General features: G+C 36.7%; 1 protein-coding gene across 2 annotated transcripts; it reads left to right on the forward strand.

The window, feature by feature from the left end:
• The first annotated feature begins 91 nt into the window (after positions 1–91).
• Positions 92–26,958, forward strand: LOC103908772 (metal cation symporter ZIP8). Of its 2 annotated transcripts, none has more exons than XM_073922340.1 (8): positions 92–354; positions 9,923–10,085; positions 10,240–10,409; positions 15,588–15,710; positions 16,082–16,201; positions 22,175–22,364; positions 23,989–24,173; positions 24,710–26,958. In XM_073922340.1, the coding sequence occupies exons 1-8, from the start codon at positions 133–135 to the stop codon at positions 24,857–24,859; spliced, it is 1,323 nt and encodes a 440-aa protein (XP_073778441.1). In that variant the 5' UTR covers positions 92–132; the 3' UTR covers positions 24,860–26,958. The 2 variants fall into 2 exon arrangements, with proteins under 2 accessions (XP_073778441.1, XP_073778440.1); XM_073922339.1 differs by having other exon boundaries at positions 93–354; positions 16,079–16,201; positions 24,710–24,934.
• Positions 26,959–27,962: the final 1,004 nt, after the last annotated feature.

The following is a 27,962-nucleotide window of genomic DNA, read 5'->3' on the forward strand; positions in this document are numbered from 1 at the left end:
GCGACAAGTCTGTCGGGTCACTGAGGGAACTAATAGTGAAGCAATAATTAACCCATTTAACAGCTCTCCTTATCTGTCGTCTTGAGATGTGTTCGGGATTATCATCCAGACTCCCGCCACCTGTAGCGGATCATGGCCGCTCCTCTATCCTCTCTCCGACCGCTGGTCCTCCTCGTGCTACTCTCGCTGCTGCTGTTGGCCCCACGGAGCTCCAGCGCCCTGCAACGGATCTTCCTGCGGGACATCATCGATGTTTACGGGCAGAACGGTTCATTGGACCTCGCTGATGTCACAGGCTTACTCGAGACCATCGTGCAGCACTCGGTGGACACCAACATTCCCGTGCACGCGCAGGTAAAAGTTAATACAAGACTAATTTTGATTACTCAGCCTCTTTAAGTCACTTAGTTAAAGTCAGTCAGCCTATAAAATGATGTAATTCAATGTTGGGTCAAATATAGACAAACCCAACTGCTGAGTTAAAAAGTGTCATTTGAGTAAAATAGTTTTTTAATTAACCCAAAATTTCCATCTTTTTCTTCTTCTTCTTCTTCTTCTTCTTCTTCTTCTTCTTCTTCTTCTTCTTCTTCTTCTTCTTCTTCTTCTTCTTATTATTATTATTATTATTATTATTATTATTATTGCAGAGTAATTTAAATTTAATAAATGACAGAACATTCTTTATGTAAAATTACATTTAAATGGCACTTTAAAGATGATTCCTTAGATTTACTCATTTTTTTACGTTAAGCGGTTGTAAACAATTTATTTGGGCTGAATTTAAACAAACAAATTAAGTTGAACATTATTAAATTTAATTTGTTTGTTTAAATTCAACACAAATAAACAGTTTGCTACAGTTCTGCATGCAACACTTTTTTCAGTTGAGTTTGTCCACATTTGACCCAACATTGGGTTACAACATTGTGTAGAGTGTATAAACTGGTTAACTTACAAGATAATTTACATTATTTAAAAATGAAAAGTAGTCCATTTATTTATTTAAAAAATATATATAACCCAGCAGTTGGTTTGTGCCTATGACCCAAAATTGGGCTGAAATAAACCAGCATTAACAATGTTCTGTCTTTTTATTAATGCTTAATTTTATTTATCTTTATTTAAAATTTGTATTTTACACAATTACAAGTTTAATCAAAGAATGCTGGGTTAATTCAACTTAATCGTGGGTCAAATATAGGCATAAACCAACTGCTGGGTTACACACTTCTTAATCAAATTAATGAATTACTTTTAATTTTTTAGTAATTAATTCAGAGTTACCCTAATTATACACTCTAAAATGCTGTAACCCAATGTTGGGTCAAATATGGACAAACCTAACTCATTCATTTGTTCATTCATCCATTTTCCTTCAGCTTGCCTGATTTATCAGGGGTTGCTTTAGCAAAATGAATCGCCGACAAACCCAGCTGTTGAGTTAAAAAGTAAGTGAATAAAATAAAAAAGTTAACCCAACACTGGGGTTGTTCATAATATTATTATTATTATTATTATTATTGCAGTGTAATATATTATTTTATTAAATGCTATCTTTTTATTAAATGCTCAATTAAAAATAATAATAATAATGCCATGCTTAAGACAATTACAAGATTAATCTAAAAAAGTGCTGGGTTACTTCAATCCAATTTTTGGTCATTTAATTGGTTAACTTTAATTAAATTACCTAAAAATGAAAAGCAATCCATTCATTTAATAAAAAAAAAAACTAACCCAGCAGTTGTTTGTGCCTATATATGACCCAAAATTAGATTGAAATAAGCCAGAATTTTCAAAATAAATGTATAATTGTTTAAATTTAAGTCAAGCATGGACTTCTAGCTTTATTTGACATTTTTAATACTTAAGTATTTAATAAAAAGCTAAAAGGGCATACTTTTAGAAATGTTCTGTCTTTTTATTAATGCTTAAATACAAATATTAAATAAAGATAAATAAAATTGAATAAATTACAAGTTTAATCTAAGAATGCTGGATTAATTCAACTTAATCGTGGGTCAAATATAGGCATAAACCAACTGCTGGGTTACACACTTATTAATTAAATTAATTAATTACTTTTAATTTTTGGGTAATTTAATTAAAGTTAGCCTATATACACTCTAAAATGCTGTAACCCAATGTTGGGTCAAATATGGACAAACCTAACTCATTCATTCATTTATTCATTCATTTTCGTTCAGCTTGCCTGATTTATAAAGGGCCACCACAGCAGAATGAACCGCCGACAAAACCCAGCTGTTGAGTTAAAAAGTGTCATGTCATATATATATATATATATATATATATATATATATTGCAATGCAGTATTATTTTTTTTATTAAATATCTTTTTATTAAATGCTTAAGTAAAAAAATATAATCTAAAAAATAGTGCTGGGTTATTTCAACCCAATTTGGGGTCATAAACAGACACAAACCAACTGCTGGGTTAACTTTTTAAAAATTTAATTCATAGATTTTTTACATTTTTCTGTAAATTACTGAAAGTTAGCCTAATATATATACATTTTAAAATGCTGTAATCCAATGTTGGGTCAAATATGAACAAACCCAACTGTTGAATTAAAAAGTGTCATTTATATGTAATTTTACCAAAGTAATGTTCTCTCTTTTATTTATTAAATACTTAAGTAAAATATTTAAATTAAGCCAAATAAAATGGAAAGAATTACAAGATAAATTTAAAAGTGCTGGCTTAAGTCAATCATATATAGGCACAAGCCAACTCCTGGGTTAATCTTTATTTTAAATAATTGAATGGATTACTCCTCATTTTAGGTAATTTAATAACAGTCAGCCTACTTCTACACTCTAAAAAGGCTTACAGCAACCCAATGTTGGGTCAAATATGAACAAACCCCACTGATGGATTAAAAAGTGTCCTTTAAATGTAATTTTACCTAAATAATGTTCTCTCTCTTAATTAAACGCTTAAGCATTTTTAAAATAAAGCTAAAATGCCATGCTTGACTTCAATTTAAACTATAAGTTTAACCGGTCACACTTTACAATAAGGTTCATTAGTTAATGTTATTTAAAGCATTTACTAACATGAACAAACAATGAACAATACATTTACTACTGTATTTATTCAGGTTAATAAACTTTAGTTAATGAAAATACAGTAGTTCATTGTTAGTTCATGTAACTCATGGTGCATTAACTAATGTTAACAAGCATGGACTTGGATGTTAATAATGCATTAGTAAATGTTCAATTATGATTAATTAATGCTGTATATGTGTTGTTCATGATTAGTTCATGTTAGTAAATGCATTAACTAATGAACCTTATTGTAAAGTGTTACCGTTTAACCTAAAAATTCTGGGTTATTTCAACTCAATTTTGGGTTTTGTATATAACTGCTGGGTTAATTTTTAAAATTAAATTGATGGATTACTTTTCATTTTTCAGTAATTTACTCAAAGTTAGTCTGCTTTATATACACTCTTAAATTGCTGTACTCATGTTGGGTCAAATATGGACAAACCCAACTGTTTAAAAGTTAAAAAGTGTCATTTATATATAATTTTACCTAAATAATGTTCTGTCTTTCATTAAAAGCTCATGTAAATAAATAAATAGATAAATAAATAAACAAACAAATAAATAAATTAGCAATTAAATAAATAAAAAAACAGATAAATAAATAAATAGATAAATACATGAATAAATAAATAGATAGATAAATAAATAATTAAACAGATAAATAAATAAATAAATAAATAAATAAACAAACAAATAAATAAATTAGCAATTAAATAAATAAAAAAACAGATAAATAAATAAATAGATAAATACATGAATAAATAAATAGATAGATAAATAAATAATTAAACAGATAAATAAATAAATAAATAAATAAATAAACAAACAAATAAATAAATTAGCAATTAAATAAATAAAAAAACAGATAAATAAATAAATAGATAAATACATGAATAAATAAATAGATAGATAAATAAATAATTAAACAGATAAATAAATAAATAAATAAATAAATAAATAAATAAATAAATAAATAAATAAATAAATAAATAAATAAATAAATAAATAAATAGATGGATGGATGGATGGATGGATGGATGGATGGATGGATGGATGGATGGATGGATAGATAGATGACGGGCGGACGGACGGACAGAGAAATAAATAAATAAATGAAGCTACGCTTGACTTAAATTAAAACAATTACAAGATTCATCTAAAAGTGCTGGGTTATTTCAACTCAATTTTTGGTCAGTTATGGGCACAAACCAACTGCTGGGTTAAATTCTAAATTAAATTAATTTATTATTTAATGGATTTTTTTTGTAATTTACTTAAAGTTAGCCTGCTTTAAGCTCTAAAAAAGGCTGTAATCCAATGTTGGGTCAAATATGGACAAACCCAACTGTTGAATTAAAGTGTCATTTCAATGCAAGTTTACCTGAATAATGTTTTGTCTTTTATTAAATGCTGAATTACAATTTTAAATAAAGATAAATAAATGTAAAAAAATTACAAGCTAAATCTAAGAATTGTGGGTTATTTCATCACAATTTTGGGTCATACAGTTGAAGTCAGAATTATTAGCCCCCTTTAATTTTTTTTCCTCTTTTTTAAAATATTTTCCAAATGATGTTTGACAGAGCAAGGAAATGTTCACAGTATGTCTGATAATATTTTGTCTTCTGGAGAAAGTCTGATTTGTTTTATTTCAGCCACAATAAAAGCAGTTTTTAATTTTTAAAACTCCATTTTAGGGACAAAATTATTAGCCTCTTTAAGCTATATTTTTTCTCGATTACCGACAGAACAAACCATCGTTATACAATAGCTTGCCTAATTACCCTAACCTGCCTAGTTACCTTAATTAGCCTAGTGAAGCCTTTAAATGTCACTTTAAGCTGTATAGAAGTGTCTTGAGGAATATCTAATCAAATATTATTTACTGTCATCATGACAAAGAGAAAATAAATCAGTTATTAGAGATGAGTTATTAAAACTATTATGCTTAGAAATGTGCTGAAAAAAATATTCTCTCCGTTAAACAGAAATTGGAGAAAAATAAACAAGCGGTCTAATAATTCAGGGGGGCTAATAATTCTGACCTCAACTGTATATAAGCACAAACCAACTGCTGGGTTAATCTTTTACAATTAAAATGAATGCATTACTTTTCATTTATAGGCAATGAAATTACATTCAGCCTACTTCTACACTCTAAAAATACTACAATGTTGGGTTAAATATAGACAAACCCAACTAATGGATTAAAATGTCATTTAAATTGAATTTAACCCAACATGGTTGACCCAACGCTGGTTTAACACATTTTTTGCAGTGTAATATTCATGCTTTAAACGCTGTAAATAATTCAAACTCAACACATTCAAACAGTTTTTGTTGTGTAAATCTATTATGCGCAACATTTGTATGTGTCAGCTGCTGAAGTTCAGCGTTATCGAGATGATTGGACACGCTTATCAAACAATGCATTGAGAAAGAAATGATGATAATCAGTGATGGGTGTAATAATTAGTTACAAAGTAACTCGCTGCTGTAATTAATTTACTCTTCCACTAAAAACGTAAAGGAAGCAACTAATTTTCATTTCAGTTACAGTTAGCCTGTATATACTGTAAAAATGATTGATTGTTTTAGCCCAATGCTGGATCACATATAGACAAACCCAACAGTTGGGTTCATTCATTCATTTTCCTTTAGCTTAGTCTCTATTTTAGAGATCACCACAACGCAATGAACCACCAACTATTCATACATTTTACGCAGCTGATGCCCTTCCAGCTGCAACCCAGTACTGGGAAACACCCATACACACTCATTCACACACACACACACACACACTACAGCCAGTTTAGTTCCTCAACTCCTCTATAGCGCATGTGTTTGGACTGTGGGGGAAACCAGAGCACCAGGAGGAAACCCACGCCAACATGGGGAGAACATGCAAACTCCACACAGAAATGCCAACTGACCCAGCCGAGGCTCGAACCAGCGACCTTCTTGCTGTGAAGCCACAGTGCTATCTACTGAGCCACCATGCCGCCCCTGGGTTAAAAATGTAGCCTAATTTAAATGGAAATTTTAAAACATAACCCAACATTGATTTTGCATATATTTGATCTATAGGCTTTATACTAACCAGGATTTACATGTAATGCACTGCCCCTAAATCAAACAGCTGTGTTTAAATCAAATACTGCAATATATGTGTTATAAAGAGATGTTTTGCAGAATATTCATATTTCTCTGCTGTTTATTATCAGGGAGATTATGAAGCAATAATTGAGTCAAAATTAGTCTTTATATTGTATGTATACGAATCATGGTGTCATCGCTCTGAAATGTCTAATGCAAATAATGTTTGACTATAATTTCTTTAATTCTACGTAGGGATGTAACGGTTTAAACATTTCACCATTCGGTAATACCTCGGTATGAATGGCACGGTACGGTATTTATTGAATCATTTAAAGGAAAAACAAAACTAATGAAGAGACTCAAAAAAAAGTGCTAGCATGTTCAGGTTACCTCAACACTGAACAGATCAATGACATACAAATGATCTATCTGTAAACTTTCAAACAAGAACTATTCCTGTAAATTATTCAATTTTAATAACAAAAAATATTAAACCATGTAAAAAAAAACACCACTCGAATGGACAAGCCATGAGTGAGATAGAGGTCTCTTGGTGGTACAAGTCAATAGCCCCTTTCACACATACAGACCTTTCCGGAAAATTACCGGCAATTTTCCGGAAAGGTTGTATGTGTGAACAGGTCCTTTTTGAAAATACCGGTAAATTCGTTCTGGCTATTTTCCGGAAAGAGAAGTTGTAACATTACCGGCAATTTGCCGGAATGCTGCGCTGTGTGAATGCAGATGGAAGATTGCCGTAATAAGCGCGTGCACGTCTAGAACATGCTCACGTGAGACGTCTGCTTTAGCCAATCACAACAGTCAGACGCATTTACGTCCGTGCGGTTTATAAGAATTAAAGCCTTTGAATATTTTTCCAGACACATTTAGCTGCTAGAAGTTAGTCAGATCACGTTTATATGTTCTTCTTAATGCCAACTGTGTAAATAATCATCGATGACATGCTTATAATAAGCCGTTGTTTGTTTACCTTTAAGCTTTGCGTGTGCCTGTGAAACAGCCTGTGAGCGCCTGCACACGCACATATTATGAACATCTCGACATGTGAAAGTGATCCTGCGAAAGTTGTTCACAATATTGATCATCCACAGAGTTTGTAATTTATGCAAATGTTTACAAATACAAGCGCAGCCGTTTAAAGCTCATTTGTGGTGAATGATGTCAGAATTTACCGGTATTTTGGAATGGATGTGTGAATGCTCTTTTCCGGAAAATTTCCGTAACGTCCTCGCCTGTGTGAACAGCGCTTTTTTGAAAATACCGGTAAAGTCGTTCCGGAAATTTTCCGGATATTTACCGGTATCACTGTGTGAAAGGGGCTTGTCTCCATCAATCTGAGCAGTGTGCTGTGTTCTGCAGTCCCCTTGACTAAAGGAATCCCCATCATGTTAGTCGTATTTCCCGACTTGTATTTCAGCACAGTCTGGCAGTCCCTGCATGCCCTTTTTTCTGTCACCTTTTCTTCTTTCTTGTTTCTTTTCAGAGAGAAACCGAAATGCTTCCACACATCTGATTTAAAACCCGCTTTAGGTTCTACCATTTTTAGCTCTTTTTCTGCTACTAGCAGCACCCTCCATTTCCGCATTACTGGATCTGTAGCGACAACACACCGCAAAGGATGATGGCCACGCCTGGGCTGATGAAAATTGTAGTTTCCGCTACCTCCCATTCGCTCCATTCGCCTGAGCAAACTTTTCACCAAAAGACCTATGATTTTATTGAGTCACAACCACGGTAATATTGAAAGAAACTGCCATTGCGGTATGACGGTATTTACAATATTGTTACATCCCTAATTCCACATGCTAGCTCATAGATATATACACTAGACATCGCATAGGGTCACTGAGCATGCATCAATAGCGCCGCCATATTGGTACAGTGCTCCCAGGACAAATGTCATTCAACCGCACTAGTCAACACAGTGTTATTCCGTGAAGATGCGGGACTTTAGTGCTATCTACGGGTGTAGTAACGAGCAAACAAGAAAAACAAAGCACAAAGGCAGAACATTTCATAGGTCAGATTTAGTTTTTTTATGTCATGAACTTTTGTGTTAAACGGGTAACGTTATTGATGATAACAGTCTCTTACTGCATTCACGATAAGTTAAAGCAACACCAGCTCGCACTAAACACTTGGCTTATGCTTGTTTTGTTGAATAAAATCAGCAAATAATGCAAAAGAAATATGACAACGAGATGCTGCGCTGGACTGTGGGGGAAATCGGAGCACCCAGAGGAAACCCACGCCAACATGACCTAGCCAAGACCAGCAACCTTCTTACTGTGAGACTACAGTGCTAACCACTGAGCCACTGTGCCACCCTTAAATTCCAAAGGACCAAATTTATCCCAACTTTTTTATTTTTAGTAAGTATTTTTAAAGAATTTATGTCTACAGTTGGATAAACCCTGGTCAAATGTTTCCAAACCCATTAGCTGGGAAATTTTTTTTTTTTGGAATAAATAATTAAATTAAAATAGGCGACGCGGTGATGCAGTGTCACCTCACAGCAAGAAGGTCGCTGGTCGCGGCTGGAAGGGCATCCACTGTGTAAAAACATATGCTGGAATAGTTGGCGGTTCATACCACTGTGGCGACCCCAGATTAATAAAGGGACCAAGCCAAAAATAAAATAAATGAATTAATTAAATTAAAATAGATAAAAATTAATCCAACATTTTGACTGTATTTGACCAAATGTTGTTGGGTTGACATAACCCAGCATCATTTAAGAGTGTATATAATCAATAATAATCATAACTTATTAAACAAAGTTAATCACCAATTCTGTATTTATATTAACATAATTAAATTAGTGAAATAAATGAGTATAATTTCCCAGGTTGCAGCATCCGCTATATAAAACATTTGGAGTAGTTGCCAGTTCATTCCACTGTGGCGACCCCTGATGAATAAGAGACTAACCCGAAGGAAAATGAATCAATGAATTATAAAATATTAATTATTTTATTTCAGTTTCTCATAATTAAAGTTTAAATGACTCAATATAAACTTGCTAATTTGTTGTAACTCAATGTTGGGTCAGATATATATACTACACTGGGTTTGTCCATTTTTGACCCAACATTGAGTTAAAACAACACAGCAACACTGTCACGTTATGTTTACAGTGTATGCATCAAGATTTATAGGGATTTCAAGTAGTGATTCAATTCCTTATTGAGTGTTTACATTTATTTTCAGATATAGCTATTAGAAAATAATAATAATAATGTAATCATTAGAAAAATAAATAAATCAAAATAGTAATAAAAATAATTTAATAAATATTTATAGAATTTTAGCGTGGCACGGTGGCTCAGTGGTTAGCACTGTAGCCTCACAGCAAGACGGTTGTTGGTTCGAGTCTCGGCTGGGTCAGTTGGCGTTTCTGTGTGGAGTTTGCATGTTCTCCCCGTGTTGGCGTGGATTTCCTCCCATAGGGGAATTGATGAACTACATTGGCCGTAGTGTATGAGTGTGAATGTGAGTGTGTATGGGTGTTTCCCAGTACTGGGTTGCAGCTGGAAGAGCATCCGCTGTGTAAAACATTCTGGAATAGTTGGCGGTTCATTCCACTGTGGCGACCCCTGATTAATAAAGGGACTAAGCTGAAGGAAAATGATTGAATATATCATTTTAAAATAATTTAAATACATTGTTATTGATGTAATTAGTAATCATTTCCTTGTGTGTGTGTGTGTGTGTGTGTGTGTGTCAGTGCATGAATGCAGAGGAGATCCTGGTGCATTACGGGTTCCACAACACCTCTGTCCTGAATGAAGAGCATCTGTCTATTGTTTGTCCCGCTCTGCTCAATAAAGCCGTGCTGCCGCCCTGTCCGACGGACCCTCCAACACACACTGAAGACTCCGATCTACACGGTGAGAAACACACAAATGCAGACATAAATGCAGGACAGTGAGGGAAACAGTGTTACACCATGCATTCAAACCTTTTCCCACTCGTTTTGGAGTGTGGTAGAGTATGTCAGGTAGTTTTCCGTGTACTCAGCACTGTTTTCTCCTCCTCCTGCAGTTTGGGGTTATGCCTTCCTGGCGGTGACCATCATTAATCTGGCTTCTCTGCTGGGAATGACCCTCGTCCCAATCACCAAGAAACCCTTCTTCCCTAAAGTGCTCACTTATTTCCTGGGCCTGGGCGTCGGCACGCTCTTCAGCAACGGCGCTCTGCAGCTCATACCTGAGGTAAAGCGTGGTCCAATACTCTGTTTACACTCAATCAAGGGTCCGTTCTTCGTACGTGGATTACTCAGTTAGCTGGATTTGGTTATTGACGATTTGACACGATCCAGGATCGATTCGTTCTTCAAAACTCATCTAAGAGTTGTTGTCATGGCAACAGTTCTGGTAGCTCAAACCTGGTCGGGAGCAGACTCATTTCATATAAACAGGATTAGATCGGCTCAGTTCAAGCAAATACAATACTGAATATATGTACCGAATGCTGATATTTTCTTGCAGTAGTAGTTATATACACTTAGGAAAATAGTAAATAAATAAATAAATAAATAAATAAATATCTATCTATCTATCTATAAATATAAATATATACATACATACATATACATATACACACACACACACACACACACACACACACACACATATATATATATGTATATGTGTGTGTGTGTGTGTGTGTGTGTATATATGTATATGTATGTATATATTGTCACATAACCAGCGATTGCTCTCCAGAGATCGCTGGTTCTCACACGAACACTAAGGACTACACTTCCGCCTTCCTCTGGACTACATATTCATACATGCTCTCCGGTTACACTCACACATGCTCACTCATCAAGATTGATTACCTTCTCACCAGCTGAGCCTTGTCAGAGACTGATTACACACCCTACATAAGCCACTCATTTACCCATCCAGTTTGCAGAGTCTTGTTAGCTCTAGCAGTAACATTACAAAGCGGTTTTCCCTGTCTTGTTTCCCGTATTTAGACCTTAGCCTTGTTTACCCGTGTTCTCCTGTTTAGCTGCCTGCTTTACGACCGCTTGCTTGTTTTTTGACTACGATTCTGGACTGCTTGAACTTAGCCGTTTGTACCTGTTTGATCATTGCTTGCCTGACGCTGAATAAACCTGCATTGTGGATCTTACCTCCAGTTGTCTCTGTCACTCCCCCCGTCGTTATATATATATATATACATACAGTATACAGTTGAGGTCAGAATTATTCGCCCCCCCTGTTTATTTTTTCCCCCAATTTCTGTTTAAAGGAGCGAATAAAATTTCAACACATTTCTAAACATTTTATCTTTGCCATGATGACGGTAAATAATATTTTACTACATATTTTTCAAGACTTTTTTTTTACAGCTTAAAGTGACATTTAAAGGCTTAACTACGGTAATTAGGTTAACTAGGCAGGTTAGGGTAATTAGGCAAGTTATTGTATAATGATGGTTTGTGCTGTAGACTATCGAAAAATAATTAGCTCAAAGAGGGTAATAATATTGTCCTAAAAATGGTGTTTGAATAATTAAAAACTGCTTTTATTCTAGCCGAAGAAAACAAATAAGACTTTCTCCAGAAGAACAAATATTATCAGACATACTGTGAGCATTTTCTTGGTCTGTTAAAGGGCACCTAGGTTACCCCTTTTTCCAGATTTAAGATAAGTTTTTTTGTGTCCCCAGAATGCGCCTGTAAAGTTTCAGCTCAAAACACTCATCAGGTTATTTATTAGCTGTCTAGAGTTTCTGTTTTATAGCTTGTATACTGTTTTTTTGTACTGCGGCTTTAAGGGTAGTCCTCCCCGCCCACCGTTCCCACATGCCTGTCAGCAGCATGCCTCAATCGCTCAATCACATGTTAATACGAAGCTGTCAATCAATGTTGGTAGGCGGGGGGACCGTACTCCTACGTAAAGTTGCAGTCGGTCTGAAAACCGCTCCCTTTGGTCCACCGTTTTTATGTTGTTAAATTAAAAAAAAAAAAAAAGCACTGTGTGTGTTTATATCAGCCCAATATGTCGGTCTATACACTATATAAACACACGTCTATCCAAACAGCTTGAAGAGTAGATTTTACACCATAGGTGCCCGTTAAACTTTAAAACTATTTGGGGAATATTTAAAATATATAAGATATATATATATATATATATATATATATATATCTATCAGTATATCAGTCAACATCTAAAATTAAATGTGTTTTAGGGTTTCATGAATCTGATTAATTCATATTTAATTAAAACAATTCAGTTCAGTTTTGCAATTAAAAAACAAACAAAAGGTCATGAAAAATCAGAAATGATGACCTCAGTTTGAAAGATTTGCCCCAAACTTTCTCATCATTTGTCCATCTCTTCTCTGACTGGTTGGTGGGCCAAATCAAATGTTACCATGGGCCAACTTTGGCCCGCAGGTCCTAGTTTGGGCATCTCTGGTCTAAGAAATAATCACGGTTTCACAATTATTAAGCATTCACTCATTTCAAAACACTGCTAGTATAGAAAATCCCATGAATGTGCTTCATATTTAAGTGTTCACATGAATGTGTCTTAATATTATATAAGAGTTATTTATTTCTGCTCGGTAACCAAATAACACAGCACAAAATAATAATAAACAACAAACAATAGTCCATTTCTCTTTGGAATTAGTGAATGTTTGAGGCTTTTAAACAGAAGAAATAAATTTACACTGAAAATAAACAAACGAAAATAAATCAGTTATTAGAGATGAGTTATTAAAACTATTGTGATTAGAAATGTGCAGAAATCTTCTCTCCGTTTAACACAAATTAGGGAGAAAATATGATTGTAATTGTAAGGCTTTTAATAGTAAGATCAATCACATGATCTACTCGGGCTTACGGTGCTTCAGTGAAACGCAGCGCAGGTCAGGTTACTGCAGGCCGGAGCAGAAACCGAACCCAATAACCTAAAACTGGTTCATTCCTGAAATGAAACCTCGGACTGGCAGGTTTCCACTGAACATATTTAATTGCTCTTATCAGCCCAGTGATGCTGATGTAGATTATTCAGCTAATGACGTAATAATGCCCTTTGCACTGGACTCCTTCTTTTCACACGCTATTGTTTTGTTCTGATGAGTGCTGAGAGGTACAGTTCAACCCAAAATGAACATTCTGTCATCATTTTCTTGACTTGTTTCAAACCTGTTTGAGTTTCTTTCTTCCATTAGTATTTGTTCTTACTACTATGCAAGTGAACGGTTACAGGTTATCAACATTCTTCAAAATATCTGCTTTTGTGTTCAACAGAAGAAAGAAACTTATAAAGGTTTGAAACCACTTGAGGGAGAGTAAATAGTGAGTAACTTTTGATTTTTGGGTGAACTGACCCTTTAATATGTGATGTACAGTATGATCGTTTGCATGTTGTAATGCTTAACTTTAAACCCATATGTGTGTGTGTGTGTGTGTGTGTGTGTGTGTGTGTGTTTGCATTTGTGTCACTATGTTTGTGTGCATTTATGTATGTGTGTGAGTTTATGTGTGTGTGTCTGAATGAGTGTGTGTGCATGTGTACGTATGTGTGCATTTATGTGTTTATGTGAGAGCATTTGTGTATGTATGTGTGTGCGTGCATTTATATTTGTGTGTGCATTTGTGTATGTGTGTACAGTATGTGTGCAGATGCATTACCTGTATGTGTGTTTGTTTGTGTGTGCATTTTTAAGTCTGCGTGCATGTGTCTGTGTGCATTTTTGTGTTTGTGCGTTTCTGTATGTGTTTGTGTTTGTGTGTGCACATGCATTTATGTGTGTATGTGTGTGCACATGAGTTTATGTGTGTACATGTGTGTCTGCGTTTGTGTATGTGTGCGTTTGTGTATGTGTGTGAGTATTTATGTGTGTTTTTGACTGTGTGTGTGTGTGTGTGCAATTTTGTGTGTGCATGCATGTTTGTGTGTGCATATGTGTATTTGTGTGTGTATGCATTCATTTTTGTGTGTATTTGTGTATATGTGTGCAGATTTGTGTGTGTGTGTGTGTGTGTGTGTTTGCACATGTATTAATGTGTGCATGTGTGTCTGCATTTGTGTATGTGTGTTTGAGTATAAATGTGTGTTTGTGTGTGTATTTTTGACTGTGTGCGTTTTTGTGCGTGTGCATGCATGTTTGTGGGTGTATTTCTGTATGTGTGTGTTTCTGTGTATATGTGTCCGTTTGCACATGTATATATGTGTGCATGTGGGTCTGCATTTGTGTATGTGTGTATGTGTTTGAGTATTTGTGTGTGTATTATTTTGTGTTTGTGTATTTGTGTATATGTTTGTGTGTGTATTTTTATGTGTTTGTGCGCATGTGTATGTGTGCAGTTTTGTGTGTGTGTGCACATGCATTTATGTATGTGTGTATGTGTGTACTTGTGTATGAGAATGTGTATTATTTGTGTGTGTATTTGTGTCTGTGTGTGCATGTGTACTGTATGTGTGCATGTGTGTGTGTGTGTTTGTGTGTAAATGCATTCATGTCTTAGTGTGCTTTTGTTTATATGAATTTGTGTATGTTTGTGTGTGTATATATTTGTCTGTGTGTGCATGTATACATGTGCATTTGTATGTGTGTGTACTGGTGTATGTAAACGTGTATATGTTTGTGTGTATTTTTATATGTTTGTTTGCATTTGTGTGTGCATTTGTATGTATACATATATATATATATATATATGACATTTATGTGTGCATGTGTGTCTGCATTTGTGTGTGTGTGTGTGTGTGTGTGGTGTGCACACACACACACACACACACACACATACATATATGTGTGTGTGTGTGTGTGTTTGCCCCCGCATGGACATATGTATGCGTGCATTTTCCATCTGAGCATACATTTGTGTATGTGTGTGTGTGTGTGTGTGTGTGTGTGTGTGTGTGTGTGTGTATGTGTGTGTGTTTGTGTATGTTTTTGCATATGCATTTTTTATGTGTGCAATTATGCATGTCTGTGCATGTGTGTTAGTTTGTGTATTTGTGTGTGTGTGTGTGTGTGTGTGAGTGTGTGTGTGTGTGTGTGTGTGTGTTCAGTCCTGGTATTCATCATGTTCTGGGGACCAAATGTCCCCACAAGTATGGTAATGTCAGTAAATTTTAACCTTGCAGGGACATTTTTTGGTTCTCATGAAGAAAAAGGGCTCATAAATCAGACACAATCAGACAGCAGAGTGTTTACTGTGAGGATTGGGTTGTTACAGAACACAGTCTGTACAGTAGAAACATCACTATAACTGGGGAAAGGGCCCATACAGCTATAATGTGTGTGTGTGTGTGTGTGTGTGTGTGTGTGTGTGTGTGTGTGTGTGTATGAAGAGGCCCGCTATCTGTCTTAACATGTTCGAAAACACATTTACATGATCAATTCCTCTTTTTAAACAGGCATTCGGGTTTGACCCAAAAGCAGACGGTTTCGTCCTTCAGTCTGTCGGGGTGTTCGGTGGATTCTACGCACTTTACATCGTAGAAAAAATCCTGAAGATTGTCCTCAAACCCGAATATGAGGTACGTTTGTCTTATCTAGTGTCAGGAATGTTTCTGAATGCGTTCCAAGAACTCAAAAGTGGGGCACTGAGATTATCTCACGTTATAGTCTATTAAAGTGATTTAAGCTCTAATTGACAGGCTGTATTTGCTTTAACAGTTTGATATACTGTAGTAGTTGCATAAAGAGCAGGACAGTGCGCAGTCAGCAGCTCATTATCTCCCAACGCACTGATATGGTTTATTTTGTGATGATGACCTATGGCTGTTTATTACATGTCATATAAAAATAAACGGTGCACATCCAGATCTTCCTTGATGGTCAGATGTTAGTGTTTTTCTTTTTTAAATAAGCATGCAGTAATCATGTGAATTGTGTTGTGTTTCAGCAGGGTCACAATCAGTGCCAGTCTTCAGAATGTGGCCAGCAGAATCCCGGATTCACAGATTCAGAAATTAACCTCGCCATTAGTGACAAAATCAGCATCGCCTCTGAACCTGCATCTGAACGGGTATGACTGCACAGATGCCACAGATATATATATTACGTCCTAAATAGTTTGGATGAAATGTTATAGATTCACCCCTTATGAAAAATGTAAAATATGGAACTGAAAATCGACTTGCTGACTATTGTTATGTCAGATCTATAATGCCAATTGTGCCCAATCTCAGAGTAATCTCGAGTACCTGTACAGTAGCACTGCATGCATTTTTTCCTTAATGTCTTTAGTTTTGTCATACTGATAAGAAGAAGATGCAGCTTTGTGATTCTCTCTAGGGAAAAAACAAGGACATGGAGGTGTGTAGTGGGCAGAGATAATGAGGCAACAGTGATGGACTACAACCTATGATTAATAAAACAGGGTAAACTTTGCAATCTGAACCCTTTGACGTGTACAATCACACCGGTGAGATCAATCTGAGATTAGCTGCAAAATTCAGATCTGCCTTCCCAGCTGGCTTTGGTCCAGAGAATAACAAGCACATTGCTTGTTAAAGACCAAATCTTATCAGTTTTAAATGAGATACTGTTTGTTTTGGGTCACAGACAATTGAAAAAGTCCCTTCCACTTGAAAGTCTCCCAAGCTACTTGCTGCCAAACTCCCACTTGGAGGCCAGGTTTATTTCAATAGCACTTTTTATGATGCAGATTGTGTCAAAGCAGCTTAACATAGATAATAAATAGAAAATTAAAAGCCATAACAATAGTTCAGATTATGGAAACATCCCAGCATATCAGGCAGACAGAAGAAAGACAGAATGCAGGTGTAGTTCTAGTTAAACCGAAACTTTTTCAGTTCAGTTTGATACCAATGTCACTGCTGAAGGCTGATCCACTGACGAGCAACTCCCCCAATGCAGACCTCTACCATCTCAAATCATAGCAAGCTCGAGATGACAGTGACAAGGAACCAAAACTTCACCAACTGACAGATGTGGAGCACAAACCATGGGAGAAACCACACTCAGACTGGGCAACCATTTATCCTCTGGAAAAACATAAAGGGCAGAGCTGCAGAGTTCTCCAGACCTCTTCACAGACCAAGTCCCTACCATCTGAAGGACTCTCAACCTACTTGCAGCATAAATCCTTCCCACTTGGAAGACTCTGAACCCACTTGCGGAGTAAGTCCCTACCACTACCTGCAGCATAATTCTTCCCACTTGGATGAGTCCAAATCTACTTACAGAGTAAGTCCCTACCACTTGGAGGTCTCTAAACATTCTTGTTGACTAAGTCCCTACCACTTGGAGGTCTCTCAACCAACTTTTGGCGCAAGTCCCTACCACTTGAAGCTCTCACCACCTACTTGTGGAGTAAGTCCCTACGACATGGAGGTCTCCCCACCTACTTGTCTCTACCATCTAAAAGTCTCTCAAACTACTTGCGACGTGAATCCTTCCCACTTGGAAGGCGCTGAACCCACTTGTGGAGTAAGTCCCTACCACTTAGAGGTCTCTTGATCTACCTGCAGCATAATTCTTCCCACTTGGATGAGTCCAAATCTACTTACAAAGCAAGTTTCTACCTCTTGGAGGTCTCTCAACCTTCTTGTTGAATAAGTCCCTACCACTTGGAGGTCTCTCAACCTACTCTTGGCGCAAGTTCCTACCGCATGGAGGTCTCCCCACCTACTTGTGGAGTAAGTCCCTACGACATGGAGGTCTCTCAACCTACTTGTCTCTACCATCTAAAAGTCTCTCAAACTACTTGCAACGTGAATCCTTCCCACTTGGAAGACTCTGAACCCACTTGCGGAGTAAGTCCCTACCACTTAGAGGTCTATTGACCTACCTGCAGCATAATTCTTCCCACTTGGATGAGTCCAAATCTACTTACAGAGTAAGTCCCTACCACTTGGAGGTCTCTAAACATTCTTGTTGAGTAAGTCCCTACCACTTGGAGGTCTCTCAACCAACTTTTGGCGCAAATCCCTACCACTTGGAGGTCTCTTAACCGACTATTGGCGCAAGTCCCTACCACTTGGAGGTCTCCCCACCTACTTGTGGAGTAAGTCCCTACGACATGGAGGTCTCTCAACCTACTTCTCTATCATCTGAAAGTCTCTCAAACTACTTGCGACGTGAATCCTTCCCACTTGGAAGACTCTGAACCCACTTGCGGAGTAAGTCCCTACCACTTAGAGGTCTATTGACCTACCTGCAGCATAATTCTTCCCACTTGGATGAGTCCAAATCTACTTACAGAGTAAGTCCCTACCACTTGGAGGTCTCTAAACATTCTTGTTGAGTAAGTCCCTACCACTTGGAGGTCTCTCAACCAACTTTTGGCGCAAATCCCTACCACTTGGAGGTCTCTTAACCGACTATTGGCGCAAGTCCCTACCACTTGGAGGTCTCCCCACCTACTTGTGGAGTAAGTCCCTACGACATGGAGGTCTCTCAACCTACTTCTCTATCATCTGAAAGTCTCTCAAACTACTTGCGACGTGAATCCTTCCCACTTGGAAGACTCTGAACCCACTTGCGGAGTAAGTCCCTACCACTTAGAGGTCTATTGACCTACCTGCAGCATAATTCTTCACACTTGCATTATTCCAAATCTATTTCCAGAGTACGCCCCTACCTCTTGGATGTCTCTCAAACTACTTTTGGCTCAAGTCCCTACCACTTGGAGGTCTCTCAACCAATTTTTGGTGCAAGTCCCTACCACTTGGAGGTCTCCCCACCTACTTGTGGAGTAAGTCCCTACAACATGGTGGTCTCTCAACCTACTTGTCTCTACCATCTGAAAGTCTCTCAAACTACTTAAATCCTTCCCACTTGAAAGACTCTGAACCTACTTACGAAGTAAGTCTCTACCACTTGAAGGTGTCTCAACTTACTTATGAAGTCCCTACCACTTGGAGGTCTCCTAACCTACTTGTTGCATAAATTCCTTCCACTTTAAAGACTCCCAAGTGGTAGGGACTTGGAGGTTGGAGGTCTCCAAACTTACTTGTGGCATAATCCTTCTCACTTGGAAGACTCTGAACCTACTTAGGGTAGGGTTGGGCGATGTCGACCAATTTGGCATCATACAATGTGTAATGTGAAACATCGCGATGGACGATGGCATCGTCAAAAAGCGAGGGTGGGGGGTGGGGTTATATGGGGGCGGGGTCTGAAGAGTGAGGAAGGATCCAGGGATTTGACGACCGAGAGGGAGACACACGATTTCTAGGAGGTTATCTCTTGAGTCCCGCAAATGCATAGAGACTCCCGAAACTTCCGGGAGACTTGGGATGTGTGAATATCATGTACTATAGTGAGACATGATCCAGCGGAGCATCCTTCATAAACTCTCCGACGTGCACTGCTCTCTGCCTGGAGCTCAGAGGAGCGTATGACAGTGTGTGGCTGTGTGTGTGTGTGGCTGTGTCTGTGGTCAAGTGCGATTTCAGCGAACGGAGGTCTGTTCAGAAATGCTAGGTTAAATGGTGTGGATGTGGATCATTTTCGTTCAAAATGCCATTTTAACACTAAGACGTAGTGGTGTAAACAGGGCCTGAGTGTGTATTTTTCGCGAGCGGGTTTGCGACGGGGGTGGGGCGATGGATAGCGATGCTGGCTTAGCATCGTGTTGTCTATTGGCCATCAGCGATGGTCTATCGGCCCAACCCTAACTTAGGGTGTAAGTCACTAACTGTAAGTTCCTACCGCTTAGAGGTCTGCCAACCTACTTGTAGTAAGACCCTAACTCTTGGAAGTCTCCCAACCTACTTGGAGACTAAATCCCTTCTTCTTTGAGAACTTTGAACAAACTTAGTAAGTACCGAGTTAGCACAAAGTAAGGTCTACTACACTACTGCACTAAGTAGGTAGCTACTCGTGGACTTAAGTCTCTCTCTTAGTTGGAGGTCTATGGGCTGCAGAGATATATTGTTGGGCAGTTGAGCTGAAAAATTAAACATTATTTAAGCATCATTTTGTTTTGAACACTGTTTTCCAATTTTTGATGACAGCAAGGCAAAAAGTCTGGTGCATAAGCTTTCAGACACAGTCAATGAGTCCCTCCCTTAATGATGTCAACTGGAGCCCTCTTCAAAAGAAACTTTCTGAAACTAGTGCCATCCCTGAAGTAGGGTGGTAACTATTATAAAAATTTGGTTGATGATTAATTCTTTTAGAAATAATTGCAATTTATACAATTAAAGGTTGAAAAAAAATCTAACATATGGCCAAATATGATTCATCTTCAATATTATTCATTTGAAACAATCATGGTTAAAATGAATAACTATTGGACCACAACAGGCCTACCCAGAAGTACTTTGACATGCGTGAAAATATTGTTTTTAACAGTTGATTCCATCATATATTCTGGTTATGGTAGTCAAGGGCTTCCAGTTTCCTATGTTCACACGTTCATACTGTAACCCTAAATGACCAACTATATGAGTGATGCATAACAAATATTTGTAATGATATGTAATCTATAAAAATGGTTTTATCACAATGGTAAATATTTTTTATGACCACATGAAAGTGTCTTCCTTGATCAAAAACAAGATAATAAGAATTATTTATCAGGACAGTGGGGTTAGATCTTTATTAAATGTCGTATGAGACGGTGGTCAATGGTTAAACAGAACCATGTGATATCAGATGTCCTTCAGAATATGATAATATATAGAGATCGAATAGAGTTCAGACAGATGTTTACATCTCACTAGCATGTAAACAGTGGGTTACGCAAGAACGGTAATTAATCACTGATTATTACTTACATAACTAAAAATGTATTTAAATGACTAGCAATTTCACAATTTAATTATTTTACCCAGTACTTCTTAAAATTCATATAAAACTTTAAAAAATGTAAATTAAATTGAAATACAACTATTTCCATTTAAATTTTAGTCAAACATGGCCTTTCAGATTTACTTAAAGTAAATATTGCATATTTGTTATAAACATAATAGTACGCACTTAAGCATTTCAATAACAAACATTACATTGGTTAACAAATTGAAAAAATGTAAAATTAAACTAATAATTATCATATTTCAAGGCATTTCAGACCATAGACAAACTGTATATTGTCTTTGACAAAAGTCTGACTCAATTAATTATTTTTAAAAATTAATTGTGTATTCATGCAACCTTAGTTTGTTGAAAAATATAATTATTTACAAAAGATATTAGTATAACAACACAGTTGCTCTCCTCTGAATTGATAAACAAACCTGTACACCTGTAGAATTGATTGTTTTTTCAGTATTTAAGGCTAATAGAGTATATGTAGCTGTACTTAAATTACATAAACATTAAATGAGATCTCTACTTTACATTTCAGTGCATTAGTCATTAAAATACAGTAACTAAATACGCTCAAAACTGCATGTAAAAAAAACTAAAAACATGATGGAAGTCAACGGCTGTTTTTTGAAGTATATTTTAAGGATCTAACAGACCTAAATTCATTAATGATGGCAGAATTTTAAATGGGCAAACTGTACCTTTAATGTACATGCATTGTCTTTAACTTCACGTATGGAAACATGACCAATTACTTTTATCAGAATACAGTAAGTCATTACCAGAAAAAATGTTATCAACACAGTGTTTAATGCTGCTCAAAGGTGAAATAGATGCGTCTACACACAAATTGCACAATACTATCTTATTGTTGTGCACAAAAAAGCATACGAATTAAGTGAAAGGTCACACATTGACATTAATATACAGATTACAGCCTTCAATAGAGTCTCTTTAATATATCATCAATAGATTCTCAATCTGAATATACCTGAGAAGAGTCTTGGATGCTGAAACATTCAATTACGCTCATATTTTTGTAACTCAATTAAGTTGTCCTCAAAAATTGTGTTGTTTCAACTCATTTTAAACAAGTAGCTTGAACAAATAACACTTGAATGTGTGAAGTATTTCATTTAATTTGGCAGGCCTTTCTGACCTTTATACTAATGTCATCTCCAGCAGGTAATGTTAGATTTGACTGTGATCGTCTTCGCAGGGCTCTTGCAAATGGCTGAGAGGCAGAAATTTGTCCAATGTGAAGACAGTGGCGTGGATGATTAGTCTGAGTGATGCTATCAACAACTTTATTGATGGAATTACCATCGGCGCCTCGTTCTCCGTTTCCCTCGTGAACGGATTCAGCACCTCCATCGCCTGCGCGAGTGAGGAGTTACCACATGAGCTTGGTGAGATAAACAGGTTATGTTCCGGTTATGTTCAGGTTATGTTAGAATTATTTCAGGTTATGTTCAAGTTAAGTTCTGTTATGTTCATTTTATAATCAGGTTACATTCTGATTGTGTTCAGGCTATGTTCTGGTTATGTTAACGTTATGTTCATTTTATGCTCAGGTTACATTCAGCCTATGTTCTGGTTATGTTCAGGTTATGTTCAAGTTATAATCTGTTCTTGTTATGGTCTGCTTATGTTCAAGTTATGGTCAGGTTACATTCTGGTTATGTTCCGGTTTTGTTCAGGTTATGTTCAGGTTGTGTTCTGTTTGTGTTGAATAGGTTCAGGTTATGTTCTGATTATGTTTAGTTTACATTTATGTTACGCTCATTTTATGTTCTGGTGATGTTCACATTCAGGTTATGTTAAAGTTCAGGTTATGTTAATGTTATTTTTAGGTTATGTTCTGGTTATATTAAGGTTACTTTAAGGTTATGTTCATGGTATGCTCAGGTTATGTTTGTTTTATTTCCAGGTTATGTTTCGAGTTTGTTAAGGTTATGCTTCTGGTTATTTTCAGATTATGCTCTGGCTATGTTCAGGTTATGATCTGGTTATGTTTAGGCTATGTTCAAGTTATGTTCAGGTTATGTTAAGGTTATGTTCAGGTTATGCTCTGGTTATGTTCAGGTTTTGTTCTGGTTATGTTTAGGCTATGTCAAAGTTACGTTCTGGTTATGTTCAGGTTATGTTCAGGTTATGCTCTGGTTATGTTCAGGTTTTGTTCTGGTTATGTTTAGGCTATGTTCAAGTTATGTTCTGGTTATTTTTCAAGTTATGTTCAAGTTATGTTTAGGTTAAGTTCTGGTCATGCTCTGGTTATGTTGAGGTTATGTCTAGATTACGCTCTGGTTATGTTCAGGTTATGTTTAGGCTATATTCAAGTGATGTTCTGGTTATGTTCAAGTTATGTTTAGGTAATGTTCTGGTCATGCTCTGGTTATGTTCAGGTTATGTTTAGATTACGCACTGGTTATGTTCAGGTAATGTCTAGGCAGTGTTTATGTGATGTTCAAGTTATGTTTAGGTTATGTTCTGGTCATGCTTTGGTTATGTTCAGGTTATGTTTAGATTATGCTCTGGTTATGTTCAGATTATGTTTAGATTACGCTCTGGTTATGTTCAGGTAATGTTTAGGCAATGTTCAAGATATGTTCTGGTTATGTTCAGGTTATGTTCAAGTTATGTTTAGGTTATGTTCTGGTCATGCTTTGGTTATGTTCAGGTTATGTTTAGATTATGCTCTGGTTATGTTTAGGCTATGTTCAAGTGAGGTTCTGGTTATATTCATGTTATGTTCTGGTTACATTCAAGTTATGTTCAGGTTATGTTAAAATGACGGTCTGGTTATTTGAAGGTTATATGCAGGTTTAGAGATCACAAAGTGAGATTCCACCAATCAGTTGAGAGCAAAGCAGGAGTGTATTATTAAGTCAATTAATTAAACTCCTTATCGAGTAACTAAATTGCTTTTCTGACATGATAAGTAAAAAAATAATTACAATATTTTTTCCTCAAAAGTAACCTTACCCAACACTGCTCCAGAAAACAGCATGTGCTCTCTGTCTCCCCCTGCAGGCGACTTCATCATCCTCCTGAATGCAGGTCTCAGTGTCCCGCAGGCTGCCTTCTTCAACCTGCTCTCCTCCTGCTCCTGCTACTTTGGCCTGGTTGTGGGCATCTTATTGGGCAACACTTTCAGCCCCGGCCTCATCTTTGCCCTCTCCAGCGGCATGTTCTTCTACATCGCCCTGGCTGACCTGGTTAGAATACAGCACACCACATCCAAGGGCGGTATTGTGTCGTAAAATGCACCCCTGCCAAATGATGCCATCCCCTTTGCTGAATTCACTACCTGATAGCCTAATCCCAACCACACCTCTTAATCCTAACACTAGCCCCACACCTAATCCCTTACCCTTTACTGATGAATGAGAAGATGCATAATCTGGCATGGGTGCACTTTTCAGCACTACACCAGGTTTTTTTCCGGATGTTTTTGTGACAGACAGGGTGCGAAATCGTTATACATTGACAAATAGGGGAGCAACCTTTTCCTAATGTTAGTTTGTGTAATGCACGTTTCAGTGAATCAAATGTATGTATTTATTTAAATTACGCCTGATTTATTGACTAAACATATTGAAGTGTTTAATTTGCTGCTGTTTTGTGTAATTGCATGTGTTTCCATTAATTGCAGCACGTTGTTAAGCTCTCTCGGCCACTGTAGAAATGAGTGTCAATGCTTCAGAATGAAACTGAATGTGTTTTACTGATCCTCTTTCTCCGACTCCTCTAGTTGCCCGAAATGAACACCATCGCCACTGAAAATGTGCACAGCACGAAGTCCGACATTCTGTTTTTCGCCATCCAGAACGCAGGACTGCTGACCGGCTTCGCCGTTATTCTGCTCGTCACACTGTATGGAGGAAACATCAGTCTGGGCTGAGCATATTTACACCATCACATTCTGCTTTAAAGGGGCACAGTTCACCCAAAAATGAATATTTACTCACTATTTACTCTCCCTCAAGTGGTTATAAACCTTTATGAGAATCTTAAAGCGGAGATATTACACACAAATCACTTTAATAAGGGGTGTAAACCCATTTGTGTGTCAGCAGTGTGTGAATAACTCCAGCCTCTAATGCTAAACATGAATTAACTGGATTTGTTCTAATCAGACTTGATCAAGGAAACACTTTGATTGACATTCTTCCTTTGTACATGTCATCAGAGGGGGAAAGCCCCGCCCACTAGTGCCAAGCTGTCCCTCATTAGCATAAACAGCAGCCCTGAGTGAGAAGCAGCCGTCTGTAGCCATTAGAGTGTTTGAGCTGCTGAAGGAGCCGTCTGTCCATTAGAGTTTTCAATCTGCCACTATGCTGATGCATTTGTAGCTCCGCCCTCTTCTGAAAAGAGCGCAATCTCATTTGCATTTAAAGCGACAGTCACCAAAACACCACAATTAGGATCAAAGCCTGAAAGGGTCAGTTTCAAAGAGTTATAACGTGTTATTAGTGTGCTATTTTGATCTGAAACTTACTCTAGAGCAGGGGTGCTCAAACTTTTTCTTATAAAGGGCCAAATACCAAACTTGATAGAGGGATGTGGGTCGAATATATACTAAACCAAATATATATCAAATCATATGACTTTAAATTTGCCATGGGTTATTCCCTAATTTATTAGCTAATATTTAAAAATAACAGGTTAAAATCTTAATAATTAATGCAGGATAATTTTAAACATTTTATAATGGACTTATTATTACAGTAAACACATAATCTCATTTATACCACAGTGGAGCTCTGCTGAAAACACTAGTCGACCTGCCTTTGCCTTGATTTGCTCATCGATGTCTTGTGCACTGCTTTTTTGTCAAGTGACATTTTTTTACATTTTAAGTCTGATTCATTTACAACATCTAATTAAAACATTTAATTCTAGTTGACTTTTTTTCTAGCTCTGCAATAAAACACAGAAGCGAAGAGTTACGCTCAATTCAAAATAACAATCCCTGCTAAAGACATTCCTCCTAACCACATCCTCATCATCCTCCCACTCTTTTCAGATAGGATGATGGGTCAAATCAAAGGTTACTGTTGGCCAACTTTGGGCATCTCTGCTTTAGAGTCAGCAGAGATGCATTTCACATCTTGTAAAAAGGGGCAGAATAGCTCTCCTTTAAACAATGAAGAAGATATTTTAAGGAACCTGAAAACTTGTAATCACTGACTTGTATAGAAGGGAAAATAAATGCTGTGGAAGTCAAGTACATTGTTACCGCTTTCCAACATTTTTCAAAATATCTTCTTTTATGTTCCAATAGATGAAACAAACTCATAAAGGTTCTGAAAGAGCAGAGGGAGAGTAAACGATGACAGAATGTTCAGCTTTGGGTGAACTGTCCCTTTAAGATGTTTGTAAATAGCTTCTAGTGAAAAACGCTTGACAAAAATCTTTAGGTGTAAATATGAGACTCTCAGCTGAAAACAACATTTTCAGCCCATCTATGACTTTTAAAATAATTTTTCTAATATTTTAGGGTTTTATTTGATATCAGATTATGTTTTATCCCGTTTCCCAATCATCGATGGGTTTTTCCCCCACACACTGTTGAAGGCTTAAAATAATCTGGAAAGGGCTTGAAAAGTGCTCGCAATGTAATGTAATGTGTGTATTTATACAGTGCATGTATGGCCATACACCCAAAGTGCTTCACAATTACGGGGGGTGGGTGGTGGTGAGGGGGGTGTCTCTCTACTCAACCACTAGTGTGCTGCTCCACTAGGATGATATGGCGCCAGTGCTGCACCACACACCAGCTATATGTGGAGTGGAGAGACAGTGATAGAGCCAATTGAGTGGATGGGGATGACTGGGAGGCCATGAATTTGGCCAGGACACCAGGGTTACACACCTACTCTTTACCAGAAGTGCCATGGGATTATTAATGAGCTCAGAGAGTCAGGACGTCTCATCTAAAAGATAAAAGACGCCGCTCACTGACAGTATAGTGTCCCCTTCACTATACTGGGGCATTAGAACTCACACAGACTGCATGTTAAGCGCCCCCTGCTGGCCTCACTGCTAACAGCAGCCAAGTGTTCCCATGTGGTCTCCCATCCAGACACTGACCAGGCTCAGCTCTGCTTGGCTTTAGTGAGGGACCACTGTTAGGCTGCAGGGTGATCTGGTTTAAATTTGACTTAAATTTGAAATATATAATAATATATTAATAACATTTATAATAATGATTGTATAATAATGGGATTACTTGAAAGACAAATCACAACTTCACATGAACGAAATTAGTTTCGTCTTTAATTGTATCGCAACAAAGTGAATTCAATCAATAAATAGTTCATATACAGTATATCGAGCACAAAATACTATTACTTTTCTACATTATAAAGTAAATACTCAAAAATGAGCTCATTTACCTGTGATTATTGTTCTCACTTTATTTAAATCTTTAGGGAAAATGTTTGGAGAAATATTACATGAATATAAATGAAATATCAAGCACTTTTTAATTGATCTCAGGCTCAATTGTACAATATAGCTAAATAAAATTTTAAAATTGTATGTATGTGTATATATATATATATATATATATATATATATATATATATATATATATATATATATATATATATATATATATATATGTGTGTGTGTGTGTGTGTGTGTGAATATATATATATATACATACACACACATATATATATAACAGTCAACTTTATCAAATGAATTAAGTCGCTTTTAACACATGAGAGAGGGTTCTTTTGCTGTGCTCGTGTTTCAGGAGGCGTGGCTCTAGACGGCAGGGGAGGGACTGTGATTCAGAGATTTATGCTAAGCTGTTAGCATTGTGGAAGATCACCTACTGTACCTTTAAGGTAACTCAAACCGTTTGAGGAAACCGATTGCAACAAACAATTGAAGTTTAAAAGCTAATCCTAATGAGTGCTGTAAACTCAATATATTTGAGTTGAAGTAGTGAGGTATTCAATTACCTTCAGCACTGAGTTCAAAACTCTTTTTAA

The sequence above is a fragment of the Danio rerio genome, chromosome 14 (assembly GCF_049306965.1).
Source record: "Danio rerio strain Tuebingen ecotype United States chromosome 14, GRCz12tu, whole genome shotgun sequence".
Lineage (NCBI taxonomy): Eukaryota > Metazoa > Chordata > Actinopteri > Cypriniformes > Danionidae > Danio > Danio rerio.

Coding starts and splice junctions, on each gene's coding strand:
- LOC103908772 (XM_073922339.1), top strand. CDS start 133: ATGGCCGCTCCTCTATCCTCTCTCCGACCGCTGGTCCTCCTCGTGCTA. Junction 16,202..22,174: donor CTGAACCTGCATCTGAACGG/GTATGACTGCAC, acceptor TCGTCTTCGCAG/GGCTCTTGCAAATGGCTGAG. Junction 24,174..24,709: donor ACATCGCCCTGGCTGACCTG/GTTAGAATACAG, acceptor CGACTCCTCTAG/TTGCCCGAAATGAACACCAT.